The sequence below is a fragment of the Limanda limanda genome, chromosome 2, assembly GCF_963576545.1.
Source record: "Limanda limanda chromosome 2, fLimLim1.1, whole genome shotgun sequence".
NCBI lineage: Eukaryota > Metazoa > Chordata > Actinopteri > Pleuronectiformes > Pleuronectidae > Limanda > Limanda limanda.
This window is the reverse complement of record NC_083637.1, coordinates 13,372,152-13,389,122: the sequence shown is the minus strand read 5'-3', so window position 1 is coordinate 13,389,122 and position 16,971 is coordinate 13,372,152. Positions and strand designations below refer to the sequence as shown.

General features: G+C 39.8%; 1 protein-coding gene across 1 annotated transcript; it reads right to left on the bottom strand.

The window, feature by feature from the left end:
* Positions 1 to 9,887: 9,887 nt before the first annotated feature.
* On the bottom strand, positions 9,888 to 14,427 carry sparcl1 (SPARC-like 1). The gene is made up of 10 exons (XM_061093843.1): positions 14,374 to 14,427; positions 14,219 to 14,284; positions 13,060 to 14,133; positions 12,442 to 12,550; positions 11,945 to 12,066; positions 11,738 to 11,858; positions 11,503 to 11,639; positions 10,742 to 10,890; positions 10,146 to 10,294; positions 9,888 to 9,916 (listed from the first exon to the last, which is right to left on the bottom strand). The coding sequence occupies exons 1-10, from the start codon at positions 14,425 to 14,427 to the stop codon at positions 9,888 to 9,890; spliced, it is 2,010 nt and encodes a 669-aa protein (XP_060949826.1).
* Positions 14,428 to 16,971: the final 2,544 nt, after the last annotated feature.

Sequence of the window (16,971 nt, the reverse complement as noted above, 5' to 3'; positions counted from 1 at the left end):
CTCACCGTTTCTCTGGGTGTGCTTTGCCTTTCTGTGCTGCTGCTTCCTCACCTCGTCCATATCCCTTTTAAATTCTCCCCATGTGAGCCGTCAGCGACCCCCCCCCTACCTGTCCAGACACTGTGTGGTCAGTGTGACAGGCGTTTCTCATGGCATCAGGCTCAGACACTTACAACACCGGACAGCTAAGTGTGTTATTAGCTGTAAGTCATGTCTGTAAACGCCATGACACGGTCTGTGTCAAGTCATTAACAAGTCTCTGAAGATCCACAATTTACAAGTGCACTGCACCACACTCTTCACATCAAGTGTTGAGGAAAAACAGCAGCTCTCCTTGAATAGATCGAACCTGAATGTATGTGGCTATATTGATTTATTCAAGGGTGGTGCTTCAGTTTGTATTAACAGATGTAGAACAGGCGTTTCGGCAAATGGGATTCGTAAGCTCAGAGATGAGACTGAGACATCTGTTCAGACCGATGTTGACGTATCACTTGCAAATCATGGGTGTTAATGGATGACTGTTGGGATTCATGTTGTTCATGAGACCAAAACATGAATTTCACTCAGTAGAGCAAACCCTCCGTCAACACTCCCCTCGCTAGATCTGTATTTTTATATGGATCTGCACTAGATTTGCCTACACACGTATAAATCACTCACCAATCATAATACAGTCCACTATATAGAGAGTTTGCTAATTTGTAATGTTGTGCATATGTTTACTGACATTTATTATACCCCATATAGTGCACCCATTGTATCCCATAATGCATCGGGAAAAGTAGTGTGCGACCGATGGTCACCAACCGAGCAATATACACTTCTTTTCTTTTGCAGACAAGCTCACTATATAGTCCTGGATGAAGAAGTCACCATAAAGTGAAGTATAGTGAGTAAGTGATTTTGGACACAGCCCATGATTTAATCTGAGAAGTCAAGGAATGTCGAAAAATAACAACCCCACAATGTTGAAGAAAGTAAAAAAAGCTCTGCACCAAAATGTAATGGGTTCTTTCTTATCCTGTCAACATGTCAAGGAAATTGGCTGAAAATGATTTTGTGTAATCCTTCTGACAAACAAACAAATGAATGCAGACTGTTTGGGGTTTTAGCTGAAAGGACCTAAAGGCACGAAAACATTGGTGTGGAACATGAATTTAATGTGAAAAAGAAACAGACTTACGGTCTCAGGTGGCAGGTTATCAGTGCACATACAGGAGGTAAAAGAATACATCACATTGAAACACAAAGCATGTGTCAACAGACAAACTAAGACAAAGGGAAACACAGAGACTTATATACACAATGGAGGCTGGGATGACACAGGTGAACACATGAGGAACAGGTGCAGACACTCACATGGGCAGGACACTGGACACAGGAAGGCAGGAAGTAAATATAGAGATACACAAGGAGCGAAAATTAAAAAATAAAACAGGAAATGCAGGACACCAAACAAATCCAAACACAAGGGGAAAATAGCCGTAGTATAAGAAGTCCATACAGCAGAAAATGCTTGGGTCCAAAACGAACACAATAGTTCACAGAATTTCCGACATCAGAATCATGACAGACGTAAACATACCCTCCTTGGCGATGTAATGAATTTGGATTCCTCACAGAAAGACTGATCTTAAGCTCCATATAAAGTCATAGGTTTTATTGACTGTTTTGAGTGCATTTGAATGCCTTTGAGTTTTCTGCAATCAGTTGTACATTTGTTTTATTTACATTTGTAATAGAAATGTGACCAAGGGGCCTTTTTGACAGCAGAAATTTTGACTTAGAGAGACAGATCTACTGTTCACAAAGGTGATGACCGCTAGCTTCTGTATCCCTGTTTGGATTTTACCACTGTTGTACTGTTTTCTCTCTCTTCTTAAGACATATCTTCATAAAATAGCTTTCATCGTATGAGGTCGTTGACTTTTTATTTTCTGTATCTTTACTATTATTATTTTTACTCAGATTTTTAAAGCACTTTGTTACTTGTATTGAAAAGTGCTATACAAATAAAGTTATTATTACTTTTATTTTGTGTCCAGGGTTTGTTTGATTTCTATTTCCTAACTCTCTAAAGCTGCCTTGGGTACGTTGAAAGGTGCTAAACAAATCAAATATGACTAATGTTATTATGATTCTTATTATTGGGAGGTATTCAAACCTATAAAAACACTTCTGTTCAAGTGAAACACACAGTCTGTTGTGAACCAAGGATACAAACACTGAGGCATTTAATGGAGTTCAGACATCAACAATTTTGTACATCTGTTCTTTTCCTTCACTGACAGATAATGTCTCAGATTGAAAATGGCCTTTGTCTAACACATTGTCTAGACTTTAGTTCTTTAGTCTACAAGACTGTCTCATAAAAAAGTATTTCTGATGTAACCTAGAAGCCTAGAAACCCTTTTCTCTGTTAAACCCTGCCAAGCTTTTATGCAGACCATTTATGTATAACTGTAGATTTATTATGTATTTATTGAGATATATACATTTTTACATCATGCATATTGTGTACCCACCCATACCTATTATTATTATTATGTGTAGTGGTGGTTTATTGTACAGTTTGTTTTATCATCATTGTCCTTTAGATGGCAGCAGAGATGCACTGTAAATTGCAGATTATTGTTGACTAATGAACTTTTCCTTGTGGTATAATGTGCTGGTGTAAATTCAGAAGCATAACAAACAGGCTTTGATTTGAAGTAGATTTATTGTGCAGTCAGAGATTAATATGAGTGTTTCTGAATAAAACACAATACACACAGGTTCATTATAGTAAAAATCATACAAGTCAAGCTTTTGTTTAACACTACATTCCAGTGCTATCTCAAACATCCTGGTGTTGATCGTGGTGATCACACAGAGCTGCGGCTGCTTCGTCAGTCGGAGCTGGAATCTGTGAAAATAAAGAGCACAAGGTTGGTGAATCGTACAGCGCTGAAAATGAACCTACTTCTTTAGTGAATGATACAATCTTATACCTGAGTATCCATAGTGGTCTTCATGTTGTTGTCCTGTTTCATCATCTGACGCTGAAAATTCAAAGAACAACAATTAGCCTGAGCTGTTTTCTTCAACACAGAGAAGATTAAAACACTGATTATTTATTTATTACCCTGAATCTTCTCAGAGGATCAGGCTGAAGAGGAAACTGCTGTGGCACAGCTCCTCCTGTATTAACCTACAGAAAGACAGCATGGCAGCAATATGTAGTGATGCCTGGTTTGTTATATTTCTACTTATCATCATATAACCTGCTTTCAAAGACAGAGGAGAGTGTTTACCATGAAAGGCTGCTGGGCAGGATTCATCTGGGCCATTTGAGGAACTCCCATGAAAGGCTGCTGAGCAGGATTCATCTGGGCCATTGGAGGTACTCCCATGAAAGGCTGCTGAGCAGGATTCATCTGGGCCATTTGAGGGACTCCCATGAAAGGAAACTGATAGAAGGTTTAAAAAAAAGGACACATGAAACAGTTTATCTGGTTTCTATCTATCTAACAACGTAACACGAGGTTTGATGATGTGTTACTGATGCCACTGACCGCATTGGCTGCAGGGACGGGATACATGTTGGGAACCGGGGCCGGTAAAGCAAAGGCAGGAACTCCAGGAACAAACTTTCACCGGGAAAGAAGAAATGTGAATCTCAGGTTTATTCTAATATTTCTCCAAAATTAATTGAGTATGAAGATCTGATATTTTGTACAATTCACATATTCATATCAGACTACATCTCACTTAAAAACAATCTGAATTCAAACAGTTAAGGATGGCAAATTAAGAAATACACACACACACACACAAACACACGCACACACACACACACACACAGGGAGAACATGCAAATTCCACACATGAAACTGGAATTCAAACGAGCCTTCTTGCTGTGAGGCTACCCACTGAACCTCTGTGACACATTTAACAAAGATCTCTTCAACATTCTCTTCCTACATACAAAAAGGTTTGTTGCTGAAAGTTTTTGTCTAATTCAAAGTGCCTTGAGGCAATGTTTATATTGATTTGGTGCTATATCGACAAATAATTTAATTGGAAACCTGATTGACTGACCTGTGCAAACTGCGGCTGCCTGATGAAGCCCACCCCTCCACCTGCCAGCATGGCCGGGTTCAGGCCTCCAGCCATCATCCCAGGGTTCAATCCATTTACCACTCCTCCATTCAAACCAGGTATCAACCCTGCATTTATGGCTGCAATCAGCTTCTGGGTCTGCAGAGAAAAAGAGAGGGTGTGTTACTAATGACTGATCACTCTTAACTATTAATTATTGGATTGTTGTGCTAATCACGCCTTAATTATTAAAATCAATTACCTTTCCAGCACTGACCTGTAGTAAGCAAGGAGACAAATCGTTAGATAGATAGATAGATAGATAGATAGATAGATAGATAGATAGATAGATAGATAGATAGATAGATAGATAGATAGATAGATAGATAGATAGATAGATAGATAGATAGATAGATAGATAGATAGATAGATAGATAGATAGATAGATAGATAGATAGATAGATAGATAGATAGATAGATAGATAGATAGATAGATAGATAGATAGATAGATAGATAGATAGATAGATGGATAGATGGATAGATGGATAGATAGATAGATAGATAGATAGATAGATAGATAGATAGATAGATAGATAGATAGATAGATAGATAGATAGATAGATAGATAGATAGATAGATAGATAGATAGATAGATAGATAGATAGATAGATAGATAGATAGATAGATAGATAGATAGATAGATAGATAGATAGATACAAAGATAGATACAAAGATAGATACAAAGATAGATACAAAGATAGATAGATAGTAATGTGTAAGCTGGCTCACTGTGTTGGTTTCATGTGCATGCAGTTGTTCAAGTTCCATCAATCTATTTTCTACACCACTTATCCTGTAACAATGGTGTGTGTGTGTGTGTGTGTGTGTGTGTGTGTGTGTGTGTGTGTGTGTGTGTGTGTGTGTGTGTTAGATAGATAGATAGATAGATAGATAGATAGATAGATAGATAGATAGATAGATAGATAGATAGATAGATAGATAGATAGATAGATAGATAGATAGATAGATAGATAGATAGATAGATAGATAGATAGATAGATAGATAGATAGATAGATAGATAGATAGATAGATAGATAGATAGATAGATAGATAGATAGATAGATAGATAGATAGATAGATAGATAGATAGATAGATAGATAGATAGATAGATAGATAGATAGATAGATAGATAGATAGATAGATAGATAGATAGATAGATAGATAGATAGATAGATAGATAGATAGATAGATAGATAGATAGATAGATAGATAGATAGATAGATAGATAGATAGATAGATAGATAGATAGATAGATAGATAGATAGATAGATACTCACATAGCAGATGGTGGCTACAAGTGCGGTTGTGAGGACTAGAAGCTTCATCTCAACCTTTGAAAAAGATCAGAACAGATACAGCGTATTTAAAACTTCTGTAGATGTTTAGTAACACGTGTATATGAAGTTAGATAGAACATGTCTTTTCCATCATTTATATAATGTTAATCTCAGACCTCATACCTTTTGTTTTGGTTCTTCCTTTAAAAGTTATGTGCCGAGAAGGACTACACTGCAGTTGCCCTGTGATCTTTTTATCAGTCCCAGGGATTATTATGAGCCAATTAGAGCGAAGAGAAACGGACTTGTTGACAAACCTGTCACCTGTGTGTCATGGCTGAGCTCCTGATATGACATCTTCTTTCTCTACAATGTGAGATTTAAAGAAATGAAGCACAGTGATCCACCTATGTTCAAACGACTCTTTGACCCCGTTCCGACATTGTCCTCGATGCAGCCGAGTGACCACAAACAATAACAGGGTGACTCAGTGTCTTGTGGAGGGTTTGAGGAGGTTTTCTGGAAGCTGCTAAACTTAAAGCTGGTGAAGGTCGCGGCTTGTGGCCACGAGGCAAACAACTGACATCATTGTGGAGCGTCTTGGTTCACGCGTGTACCCTTAACTTTAACATTTTATTTAATCTGTTGTTTGATCTTCAGTTAATCAGGTCATCTCGTGGAGATTTAGATCTATTTTTCAAGAGACAAAAACAGGACCGCAAACAGGAACGATATAGCAAGGAATTAATACAAAATAAATACAAGAATCTTGGAATGAATCTTTGATGATTTAAAAAGAGGAATGACTTATGGGATGGATTGATGCTCATTTCATTATCATCAATTCATGGTTCGTAATAGCTGAAACCAGATCTGCCAGTGTTTGTGCACACGTGAGGGAAATGCTTGAACATTTATTGGATCATGTTCTGTAGTTACTATTTAAATGAGATTTGAATGAGAAGAGAAATGTGAGGTAGATTGGAAGTTTAATTTTAAAATGTATTACTTATACTTATTTTGACATTTTGACATTTTAACCTTTTAACATTTTAACATTTAACATTTAACATTTAACATTTAACATTTTAACTTTTAACATTTTAACATTTTAACATTTTAACATTTTATCATTTTTACATTTTAACAGTTTAATTGTTTAACTGTTTAACTGTTTCACTGTTTAACTGTTTCACTGATTTAATCAGTTTAATCATTCTACCCCACAAGCAGCATATGGTTGTTGACTGGAGAAAAACAGCTCTTTAAGAATGAAAGTGCACATTTCATGTTTCCTGCTCTTCTGGGAGGAGCAGATGTAATTTAAGATTTGTCTCAAACTGAAATTTACTCGTCTCAGCTCGAAAAATAACTATTTATATCATCCACCCATCTAACCCCTGATGACCCCCAGACCTCTCTGAAATTATAAAACCCTTGTGTGTGTGTGTGTGTGTGTGTGTGTGTGTGTGTGTGTGTGTGTGTGTGTGTGTGTGTGTCTAAAATCTGATGTAAAAAAATAAATCTACATGTAGTTATTAGGAGAGGTCATTTGTCCTGACATAAACTGCAAATAGGAAGAAAATGAGTCTTAATTGAAACAGAATGACAGGGTGTAATTAGCCTTAAACCTCAGGCCAGACTTCCACGGAGGCTGTTTACCTGCTGTGGTCTGTCGAGTCAGCAGCTGCTGCTCCGGCAAAAAAAAAAAGTCATGCCCAGCCAGCCGCAGCAGGACCAATGTAACGGCTCCACACAACTGATGTGCTGATGATATATGACACACACACACACACACACACACACACACACACACACACACACACACACACACACACACACACACACACACACCATTGTTACAGGATAAGTGGTGTAGAAAATAGATTGATGGAACTTGAACAACTGCATGCACATGAAACCAACACAGTGAGCCAGCTTACACATTACTATCTATCTATCTTTGTATCTATCTTTGTATCTATCTTTGTATCTATCTATCTATCTATCTATCTATCTATCTATCTATCTATCTATCTATCTATCTATCTATCTATCTATCTATCTATCTATCTATCTATCTATCTATCTATCTATCTATCTATCTATCTATCTATCTATCTATCTATCTATCTATCTATCTATCTATCTATCTATCTATCTATCTATCTATCTATCTATCTATCTATCTATCTATCTATCTATCTATCTATCTATCTATCTATCTATCTATCTATCTATCTATCTATCTATCTATCTATCTATCTATCTATCTATCTATCTATCTATCTATCTATCTATCTATCTATCTATCTATCTATCTATCTATCTATCTATCTATCTATCTATCTATCTATCTATCTATCTATAGGCTGTATAAAATAAGAAGTGTGCAGTAGGAATTCTGCCATGATGTAAGTGAAGGGATGTTTTTCATATTCAGACCTTAATCACCATGTTGTATCCAATGGGCTGTAAATATAAATTTACACTTTAAACCACACTGGCACACAAAAATAGCATCAGCATCAGAGGAGCCACACCCATAAGGTTTTATGGTTGTTTTGCTGGAGAACACTTGTGACATATCTTGAGCTGCAGGGTGTCAAATATGGGCTGTAACTTTATTTAGAATAAAAACACAACATAGAGTCAACGGTTAATATGGATGATTTATTTATTGTTCATTTGTCAGTGTGACAGTGATTTATAAAGTTAACATTCAGGCTTGAAGAGATAATGAGACAGGGCGTAGACATGAGAATGAATCATTAGATGGATGTGATGTCTGGGTGGTCTCATTTCACTTGTTTCTCCTCCATCCCAGAGCACTCCTCCTCCTCCTCCTCTTCCTCCTCTTCTGCTGTTGCCTTCACCTTCATCGGCGGGGGCTGTGTTCCCCTCAGACGAGCTGCCAGTGAGCGCTGGAACCTCAGTCCGCCGGATGCGTTCCCACCAGCTGGAACCTGCCGCTGCTGGTTGTTCAGGCCGGCCAGCGAGATCAGCTGCACTTGGCCGGGGGTCAACACGGCGCCCTGTGGGTTTCCCCCGGCGTTTCTCTGTGACAGCAGGGTGAACAGTGTGAGTGGGCCGCCCCTCACAGCCTGGGTCAGCACCTGCCCCTGTGGGTTCACATTCACTCCCCCGGTCTGCCCTACAGGAAGTGCTCCACCTTGTTGAAGAGCTCCAGTGGGAATGAGCTGCTGCAGAGGAGCCTGACCTGCTTGGTTCCCGACTGGCTGGATGAAAAACGTCCCGCCAAGTTGGAGTAAACGCAACAGGAGCGGGTCACCGTTCAGCAGGACCCCATTTTGGACCCCGGGGTTGGCATTGTTACCTGCGGCCGCTGCTCCTCCATTATTATTCACCCCCCCGTTAGCCTCAGCACTCCCAGAGGACACCCCCCCATCCACCACAACAGCCCAGGTCTGCAAGAGCACCCACAGTAAACAGAACATGATTTATCTCAGTGGCAGCAGACAGTCGACAGGTGAAACGTTGCCTCTCTGCTGACTTATATAGAGAGCATCCGATTCTGTGAGGAGACATCCAATCAGAGTCCTGCACTTTCTCTCATAACAACAAGTCACTGTAATCCTCATGACCGTGCTCAGGGCTATTTTTTGCTTTGTTTCCCTACAGAGGGGCCATTTTTCAGGATTATGTGGCAAACCCAAACCAGGTATCAGTGACCATCCTTCTCTGAATCATGAGGTCGTATTGTCTTGTCATGGTGGCGTCAGGAAAACAAATGATATTAGAGCGTAAACCGATGTGTCCCCGGGGTCGGCTGCGTTCCACCAATATGATGAATACGGATAACTTTATTTCAGGACTGTAAATAATCGTGAACAAAAAACATCAGGGGAATACTGTGAAGACCTCTGCTGTCCATAAAGCTTTAATCAGAGATACAGTGAAAAAGACAAACACTTACAGATTTTGCGACTAAATTAAGCAACACGGTTATTGATTTACATTTACTAGCACAACACCAAGGTATGGGATTCTACTTAACTTTGAATTAAAGAGTAATTCTGCACTTAGTCATTCGAACGGACAAACCAAAGTTCTTTTGTACTTTAAACTGTACGAGACCTTTTCTACCAGTCAGCTGTTGTAAACTTCTCCCCATGTTCAGGATGCATTAGAAAATAGTTTCTTTATTTAAAAAAAAAAAAGGTTACACAGGACTCTTATACTCTAAAAGGCAGCTTTGTCCAAACCCCAGAACAACTACACAACCTTAACCTGACACAAAATAACAGCACTGAGCAGAACACACACCAACATTTGTCTTCTATATAGCAGGAGGTAAAATGAGTTAATGAAGAAAAGGAGCTGAGTGGTTCACAGAGGCGTCTCTCTCTCTCTCTCTCTCTCTCTCTCTCTCTCTCTCTCTCAGGCTGCTCCGTCAGAGGAGCCTCCCCACGCTCGTGCAGCAGGTGACGTTCAAGACGAAGCTCAGAAAAGCAGGTTGGCATCCATGTCCTCTGTGGAGAGAATACATGGAGTTTAAAGGTACATTAAAACTGAATAAGGCATGAATGGAAAAGAGGTTTTAGGGTTGATGCCAAATGCTGCTTGTTCTTAAAAATCTTGATATATGTGCTCGATAAGGCCATAAATGATTTTCTGTGAGGATTAGTACATAAAAGAAGCCTTATAATATCTTTGAGGTGTCTGTGTGAACCAGTTTTAGACTGATGCTGCTGCTCTCACCGCTCCTGATGCCAAAGCAGGAGGTCCACTCCTTGAAGGAGACCTGCTTGTCCTTGTCAGCGTCACACTCCTGGAAGAAGCGGGAGGTGCAGTGCTCCATGGGCACCAGAGGGACCCTGAGCGGGGCCAGCTCCGAGTGGGACAACACTCTGCACAGAGCAAATCATTATCAGACTTTGATCTTTGATATAAGGCCTTTATGATTTTAACCCAGGGGTTTGTTTAATATTTGACAATAGGTACAATAAGATCTTTTTACAGGTTAAACTTTCTTGGAAATATACTTTATTTGCACAAGGTATGATTTTATTACATTTTTTCACTATATTATTGGGCATATAAAATTCCTTGAAATTATATACCCAAGTATACATATTTTATATGGGTCAATGTGACCTGTGAACGTAATAAGTCAAATCCACCAGCTAAATCCAACATAAGTTTCTTGACTGTTTTGGTGTCTGTTTTGGTGTGTTTTGGATAAAACTTTTCAAAACTCAACACGTCAAGGTTATAAACTTGCAATAAGCGATGTGGTTCTAATCTTTTCATAATTAATAGTAATGTAAGCAATGAGGAGGAATAAGAAGGAGAACCTGTCAGACGGGTGCTGGTCCAGTTGAGCAAACTGCCAGTGCACTGGGTAAATGTACATGTTGTAGTTCTTCTCAAAGTCCTGAGCCAGGAGCTCCACAGAGTGATCGCCAGCATGAAGACGCCTCTCGCTCTCAAAGATTTTCTTCACCTACAGAAAACAGGACAACACAGATTGATTTACCTGAAGTGTTGATTCACTCACTCACACTTCATCTGATACAAAATCTGACAAATTGAAGTTGGATTATAAAGTACAGTTTAAACTAGCGTACTCACAAACATCCTTATCTATATTTCTGTTTGCTACAACATTGCTACATTTTAATTTATTTCCAAGTTCTGATTTTTTTCACTGTTGGGGATATTTATGTTTTGTTGCTTTTTCTTTTGACTGTATGTTTTCTTATAATTGTATGATTTAATTCTGTTGATGTTATCTGATGTGAGGTGACCTTGAGTGTCATAAAATGTGCCATTAACTGAATCTTATTATTTGTATTGTTATTATTATTATTACTATTATTATTATGATATAGAACTGTATCTTAATCCACAACTGCTCAAAAATGTAATGGGTTCTTCCCAGACTCGGGCCCCTTTCCTCCACCACGTTGGGTGGGAATCGATTTGGTATTATTGGTGCAATCCACAAACCAATATACATACATTGGTGAAAAGATAACCTCCTTGGCAGTATACATAATGTTAAGGAGCCTGAGAATCACAGTTGCATGAATTCATTTTCATCACTGAGTCTTACTCTGAAACGCTGTTTTGGCGTGAGGAAGCCAGGGGACACGGAGTCGTGGTCATAGAGCTGCAGCAGCACATTTTTCAGCCAGTCTCTCATCCGTAGAGGAAACTGCACCAGCTCAGTGTCCACACATTGAGGAATCACTGACAGGAAGAGGCATAAAGAGCAGCGTCAAATGATTTATCCTCACACTGTCATGAAATGATCAAACCATCGAGTCTGGGCAGTGGTTATTTCTCACATTTGCATGGTCCGGTGTAGTCCATGTGAAGCTTGTTCCCTCTCTTGGTGCCCTCTAGGTTACATTTGGAAGCAAAGAGCTCACACGACGAAGCGTATGTCTTGTTGTCTGTCCCACAAACCTACGTGGAACATGACCACCACAATCAGATGAAAACAGGGGGAAAAGATTCCAGCTTATACCCAGCAACAGGCTATATATACTCACATGATCAAACTCATTCACACTGGGAGGACACTGTGACGCCTCCTGACACACACAGCCTGGTTTATTGTCGGCATCGAGTTTGCACGTCTTCCCGCGCTTGCATCGGAAATTGCCACATGGATCTAGAGGGAAAGACAAAGGGTGTTACAACAATAAACTTGTACCTTATCTGTATTTAAATCATAAAAGGTCCTTTTTCCTGAATGGCTTATGTGTATTATTTTATAGTGTGAGGACTTTGAGCGTTAACCACCACCCCCCCCCCCCCCCCCCCCCTGCATTCCACAGCTGTTTGGGTTTGTTTTAGGATTCAATTCGAATTGATCTCGCTTATTCACTCCTTAAGCCTGCAGAGCTGTGTTATGGTAGTGAACGTGAAGCTTGGAGCTATTCATGCGGAAGTTTGAGCAAAAATGTTTAGCACTCAGCAGTTTCCTCTGTGAGAGAGTTGGGTTAGTGCATTAGTCAGTATGGCGAACGGTGAATTAGAAACCGACCTGCAGGGGCTTCTGGGTGATGTGCGCCTCCGGTGAGAGAGGGCCTGGAGCTGGGGTAGAGATCCTCCGTGGCTCTGATCTGCACTGGATTCATTCCTACCAACGGACCCTGGAGAAGCAAGTGAAACTTCATTAGCTTTGGAACAGACGACTAATGTTTCAATCACTTATTTATATCAAATTGTAGCTTCACAGGAAAAAGTAAATGACCCATTCCTTCACTTTTTGGGGGTACACACGTTTAGCAAACAATTATAAGATGAGACAAAGTAAGATAAGAAAAGATAGTCAAAACAAGGTCGACAAGAGAAAAATTAAAAAAATGTAATATCATCATAGAGGCAATGAAAATCAAATGAAAGGAAAAGAAAAGAAAATACCTTGGACTAATGCAAAACAACTCTTTCTTTCATTTGCCATGTTTCTGACCACATGTGAAATTAAACTCCATATTTAATTTACTTTTAGCTCTTTTTTTGGTCTCCACCACCTCCTGTCTCCTATCAGCTGGTTAGATATCATGCAGTGTCTTGTGGAGCCTCTCTTCTATAAACAGCTGCCTACAGTGAAGTTCCTGACCACAACAGGAAGTGCGTGTACAGATTATGTATCATTTACCCATTTCCCCGCCCTCCTCCTCTTCGCCTTGTGCACTGTGTTGTCAGGGCTGCTGCTCACGGACTCCTGAGGTTCTTGTTGGCTCAGTTCTTGTCCCGCCTGTGTTTCCTCTCGTTGAGGAGAGTGCTTCCTCGCCCTCTTGTTCTTCTTCTGCTTCCTTGTCTTTCCCTTGCCGTGACCCGTGCTGTCATTCTTGATCCTCTCTTCCTCCTTTCCGGCTGCTCGACTCGACCCCGACTCGAGCTCCCTGCTGCTCTTCGCCTCTTGCGGCTTCACGTCTTGATCCATTTCTTTAGATTTAGCTTCTTTGTCGTCTCGCAGCTTGTCCACGTCGGACGCCTCCTCGTTGTGCGCTGCCTCAGTGTTTTGTACGTCTTGGTCATAGTCCTCGCCAATGGTGGGCAGCTCTTTCTCACTGACCTCTTTCTGAGTGACATCTGGAACACCTGTTTTTGATGGAGCCTGGATGTCATCAGTGTGGGGTTCCATCTTAGCTGATATTATCTGCAGAGGCTGTAAGACGCCACTATCGGCAGCATAGTCGAGATCGACCGGGTTGTCCAGCTCCGTGCTGCCGTCTGCTTCCTCCAACAACTGCTCTACTCTGTCGGCCATTTTGTCTACAGACGCCTCCTTCTCGCCCTTGTGAGGCATCCTCTTCGCCTCCTCCACCACTTCCTCATCCACCTTCTCTTCCTTCACCTTCCCGTCATCTTCCCCTACTTCCAAGTTGTCTTCCAACTTCTCCTCTTCCTTATCCTCACTGGCCTCCACAGCCTCACCAGACTCCACCTTGCCTTTGTCCGACTCCACTTCCTCTTCCTTCAGCTCTCTTTCCTCCACTTCTTCTTCTGCGGTATCTTTCTTCAGGAGGTCCACCAGCTCCTCCTCACTCAACAGGACCGCAGTGCTTTTATCTCGCCTCTCAGTCGCCTCAATCTCTCCATCCTCCTTGTTAGCGTTAGCGTTGCCCTCGGAGCTCAACTCCTCTTCCTCCCGATCCTGGCTCTTGGCCTCCAATGTCACTAAAGTGGGTAAGACCTGTGGCTGGTTGGCCTCCTCTGTGATAGCATCCTTAATCAGAAAGCAGAAGAAAATAAATTAAAAAAGGAAATCATTGAAATTCGCATAAAACTTTGCATCAGATGTCACGTTTTACCTTTTCTTTGGCTGTGTGTGACATCTTGTGCAATCCACGATGTTTTCCATGATGTTTACTTTCAACCTGGACATAACAAGTACAATCAGTGATGGTCAAATAATTCAATATCTAATAATTAATTAAGAAAAATTAATAATAACTTGGTTACTCACAGACAGGGCAAGTGTGGCTGCCAGTAAACAAACGAAAAGTAAGCAGGCCCTCATACCTGAAACATTGAAATGAACAGTTTAAACACTAGACAAAAATATAAAATAGATTATTTGTAAATTACATTAAGGTGAAGCACTTTTTAAACCAATACATAAAAAGCTCATCATATCCAACACATTATATCGTGACTTCTAACTGGTCACAACAAAGACGTGAACTTGGCACATCTTTCAAAGTCAAATCACATGAATGCATCAGTATGCTGCCAACACGCTCATGACGAGCAGGGCCACGGCTATTTGTCTCCACTGTTGTCACGGCAACAGGCCTCTGAGATGCGTCTCTCTCTCAAAAGTCACATTCAGAGCTTGAGTAAACATCAGAAGCTACCAGACTGGAAAAAAGTTGTCTAAGTCCACAAACTTTTTGTCTGTGTGAGCGGAAACAAAACAGACATCGCTGGGCCTGTCTGTGGGAACAATAGCTCTCTGGATCAACCAAATAACTGGCTGCAGGTGTGTGTGGGGGGTGAAAATTCATTGAAACTAATGCTGTTCAATATTATTTAGTCTTATAATAATAAGTAATGCTGCAAAGGACATATGCAGACAATTATTTTTTTATTTCCTCTACAATATAAGTAAGATTGTATATGATTACAAATCACAAAACTCAAAATTATTTTTCTGAAATTCCAAACATACCTCAAAGGGAAAATACAGGTAAATAAACAACATTTCGGTTTGTCTGTACTACATGAAATATTAGTTTCGCTACATTAAAGCAGACAGAATAAAAATACTCACTATTCATACATCATAAAAATAATCAAGGCATTAAAGCAAAAGCAGTCGTTCACAAAGAAGCTACAATGTTGCCAAGCCAGGCATCACTGCATTTAACAAAGAACAAATTCAACTGAAAACCAGTTTGTTAACATGATATCACAGACACACACATATATTAAACTATGTGGGTTCGTTATGACATTCTTAAACATGTGTAAAAGTGTCAGGAATAAGGATTTTACCTGAGGCTGGCAGTTGCAAGAGAAAGTAGAATCCAGCACAAACACCAGAATGTGCCTGTGTTGAACCTGTGAAGATGGCCCCTGTTTTTTCTGGGTCTCGGGCGCTAACATCAACTTTGGGAGGGTCTTTGGCCCACAGAGGGGAGGGGGGGCGGGGATCCCACACTTTGGTTGATGTTCTGCCAGCAGAAAAAAAGAAAAAAAACTTATGGTATTTATTCATGGGAAAAAGGAAAGGGGGGAACCGGAATCTGACAGATTTAACAAATTCAATATCATTTCTGATGATAAACTTGTAGCATAAAAAACATGGTGAATTCATACATGTCGTGTTTTCCTCTTTTTCACGTTGTTTTATTGAACTTTTTTATAAGTGTACTATGTACGTTTATTATGAATGTTTGTTTAAAAAGCTGAAAACACTTGGGTGTCACATGAAAGATGGTTTCGTGACACATGAAATACATAAAATAAACCACTAGATGTCACTGTGTTACAAGTCTGTGTTTCTGAAGCTACAACACACACACTGAGTAGCAACATATGTCAGCAGCATTTAGACCAGATTCAAGTAGTCACGTACATGGCACCTTTTATTTGCCATATTCATTCAAATTCAGATTTCATTGGTTGCCCCCATGTTTTCTCTGTCTTTGCCTCAATAGAGACATAAATGTCCAAACACCAGCTGCTCAACCTGCTGTCCTCTGGAGGGCAGCACAGGTCTATTCAGAGGACAGACAGGCAGACAGTTCAGAACAGTTTTGTTCCTTCGTTTTCATAGTATTTGTTACATCACAAATTCATACACATATGTACTATATTCTATTCTATTTTATTCACATCATCTTCAATTCCATTTTCTGATGAAAATCATGTGATGTGGTCAAAAGCTCCAGGAGGCGCTGAGATTGTTTTGTCAAATGTTTCCACAGTTGAACATAACCTCTGAACCTCATTTACAGAATATTTATATTGTTGGTTTCTGGTCAATATTTTTACGCCCCTGTCTGTTGGTTTGTTTGTTTGTTTCTCTGCAGGATTATGAAAAAACTACAGAACAGATTTCCACAAAACCTGGCGGAAGAAACATGGGCCAAGAAATAACTCAATTTGGTGAGGATACTGACAAATCAAACAACGGATGATTGGACGTTTTTTGACACAGATTTCCCAGAGATTAATTAATGGATCTTGATTTAAAAACTCTGGCATAGTTAAGAAACTGATATCTATGAGTGTGTGTAATTTGATTTAATTTAAGGAGACTGCTGAGCCTTGGCGGATGTTGGGCTGAACTGAACGCCACTCCAGTTATTAAAGAAACTGTTCAGGTTCACTCACACATGTTAAAGAACTTCTAATCCATTCTAATTTCTCATTTCTAATCCATATTTGGCCCATATGGCTCAGACAATTGAAAAATCTGAGGCAGATTTGAAATACCTCTAATCTATCTATTGTCCTGCTGTAAATATCTATTGCCAGTTAACAAAATCAATACCGTAGATGTAACAGATGCCAAACTGAAAGAGTTAATACATTATAAAAACGTAAATAACCTAAA

Excerpts from the sequence above, each read along its gene's own strand:
- sparcl1 (XM_061093843.1), bottom strand. The coding sequence starts at position 14,427 with ATGAGGGCCTGCTTACTTTTCGTTTGTTTACTGGCAGCCACACTTGCC. Across the intron at positions 14,134-14,218 it reads CACACACAGCCAAAGAAAAG|GATGCTATCACAGAGGAGGC; the intron begins GTAAAACGTGAC and ends TTTCTGATTAAG. Across the intron at positions 12,551-13,059 it reads GGAGGAGGGCGGGGAAATGG|GGTCCGTTGGTAGGAATGAA; the intron begins GTAAATGATACA and ends TTGCTTCTCCAG.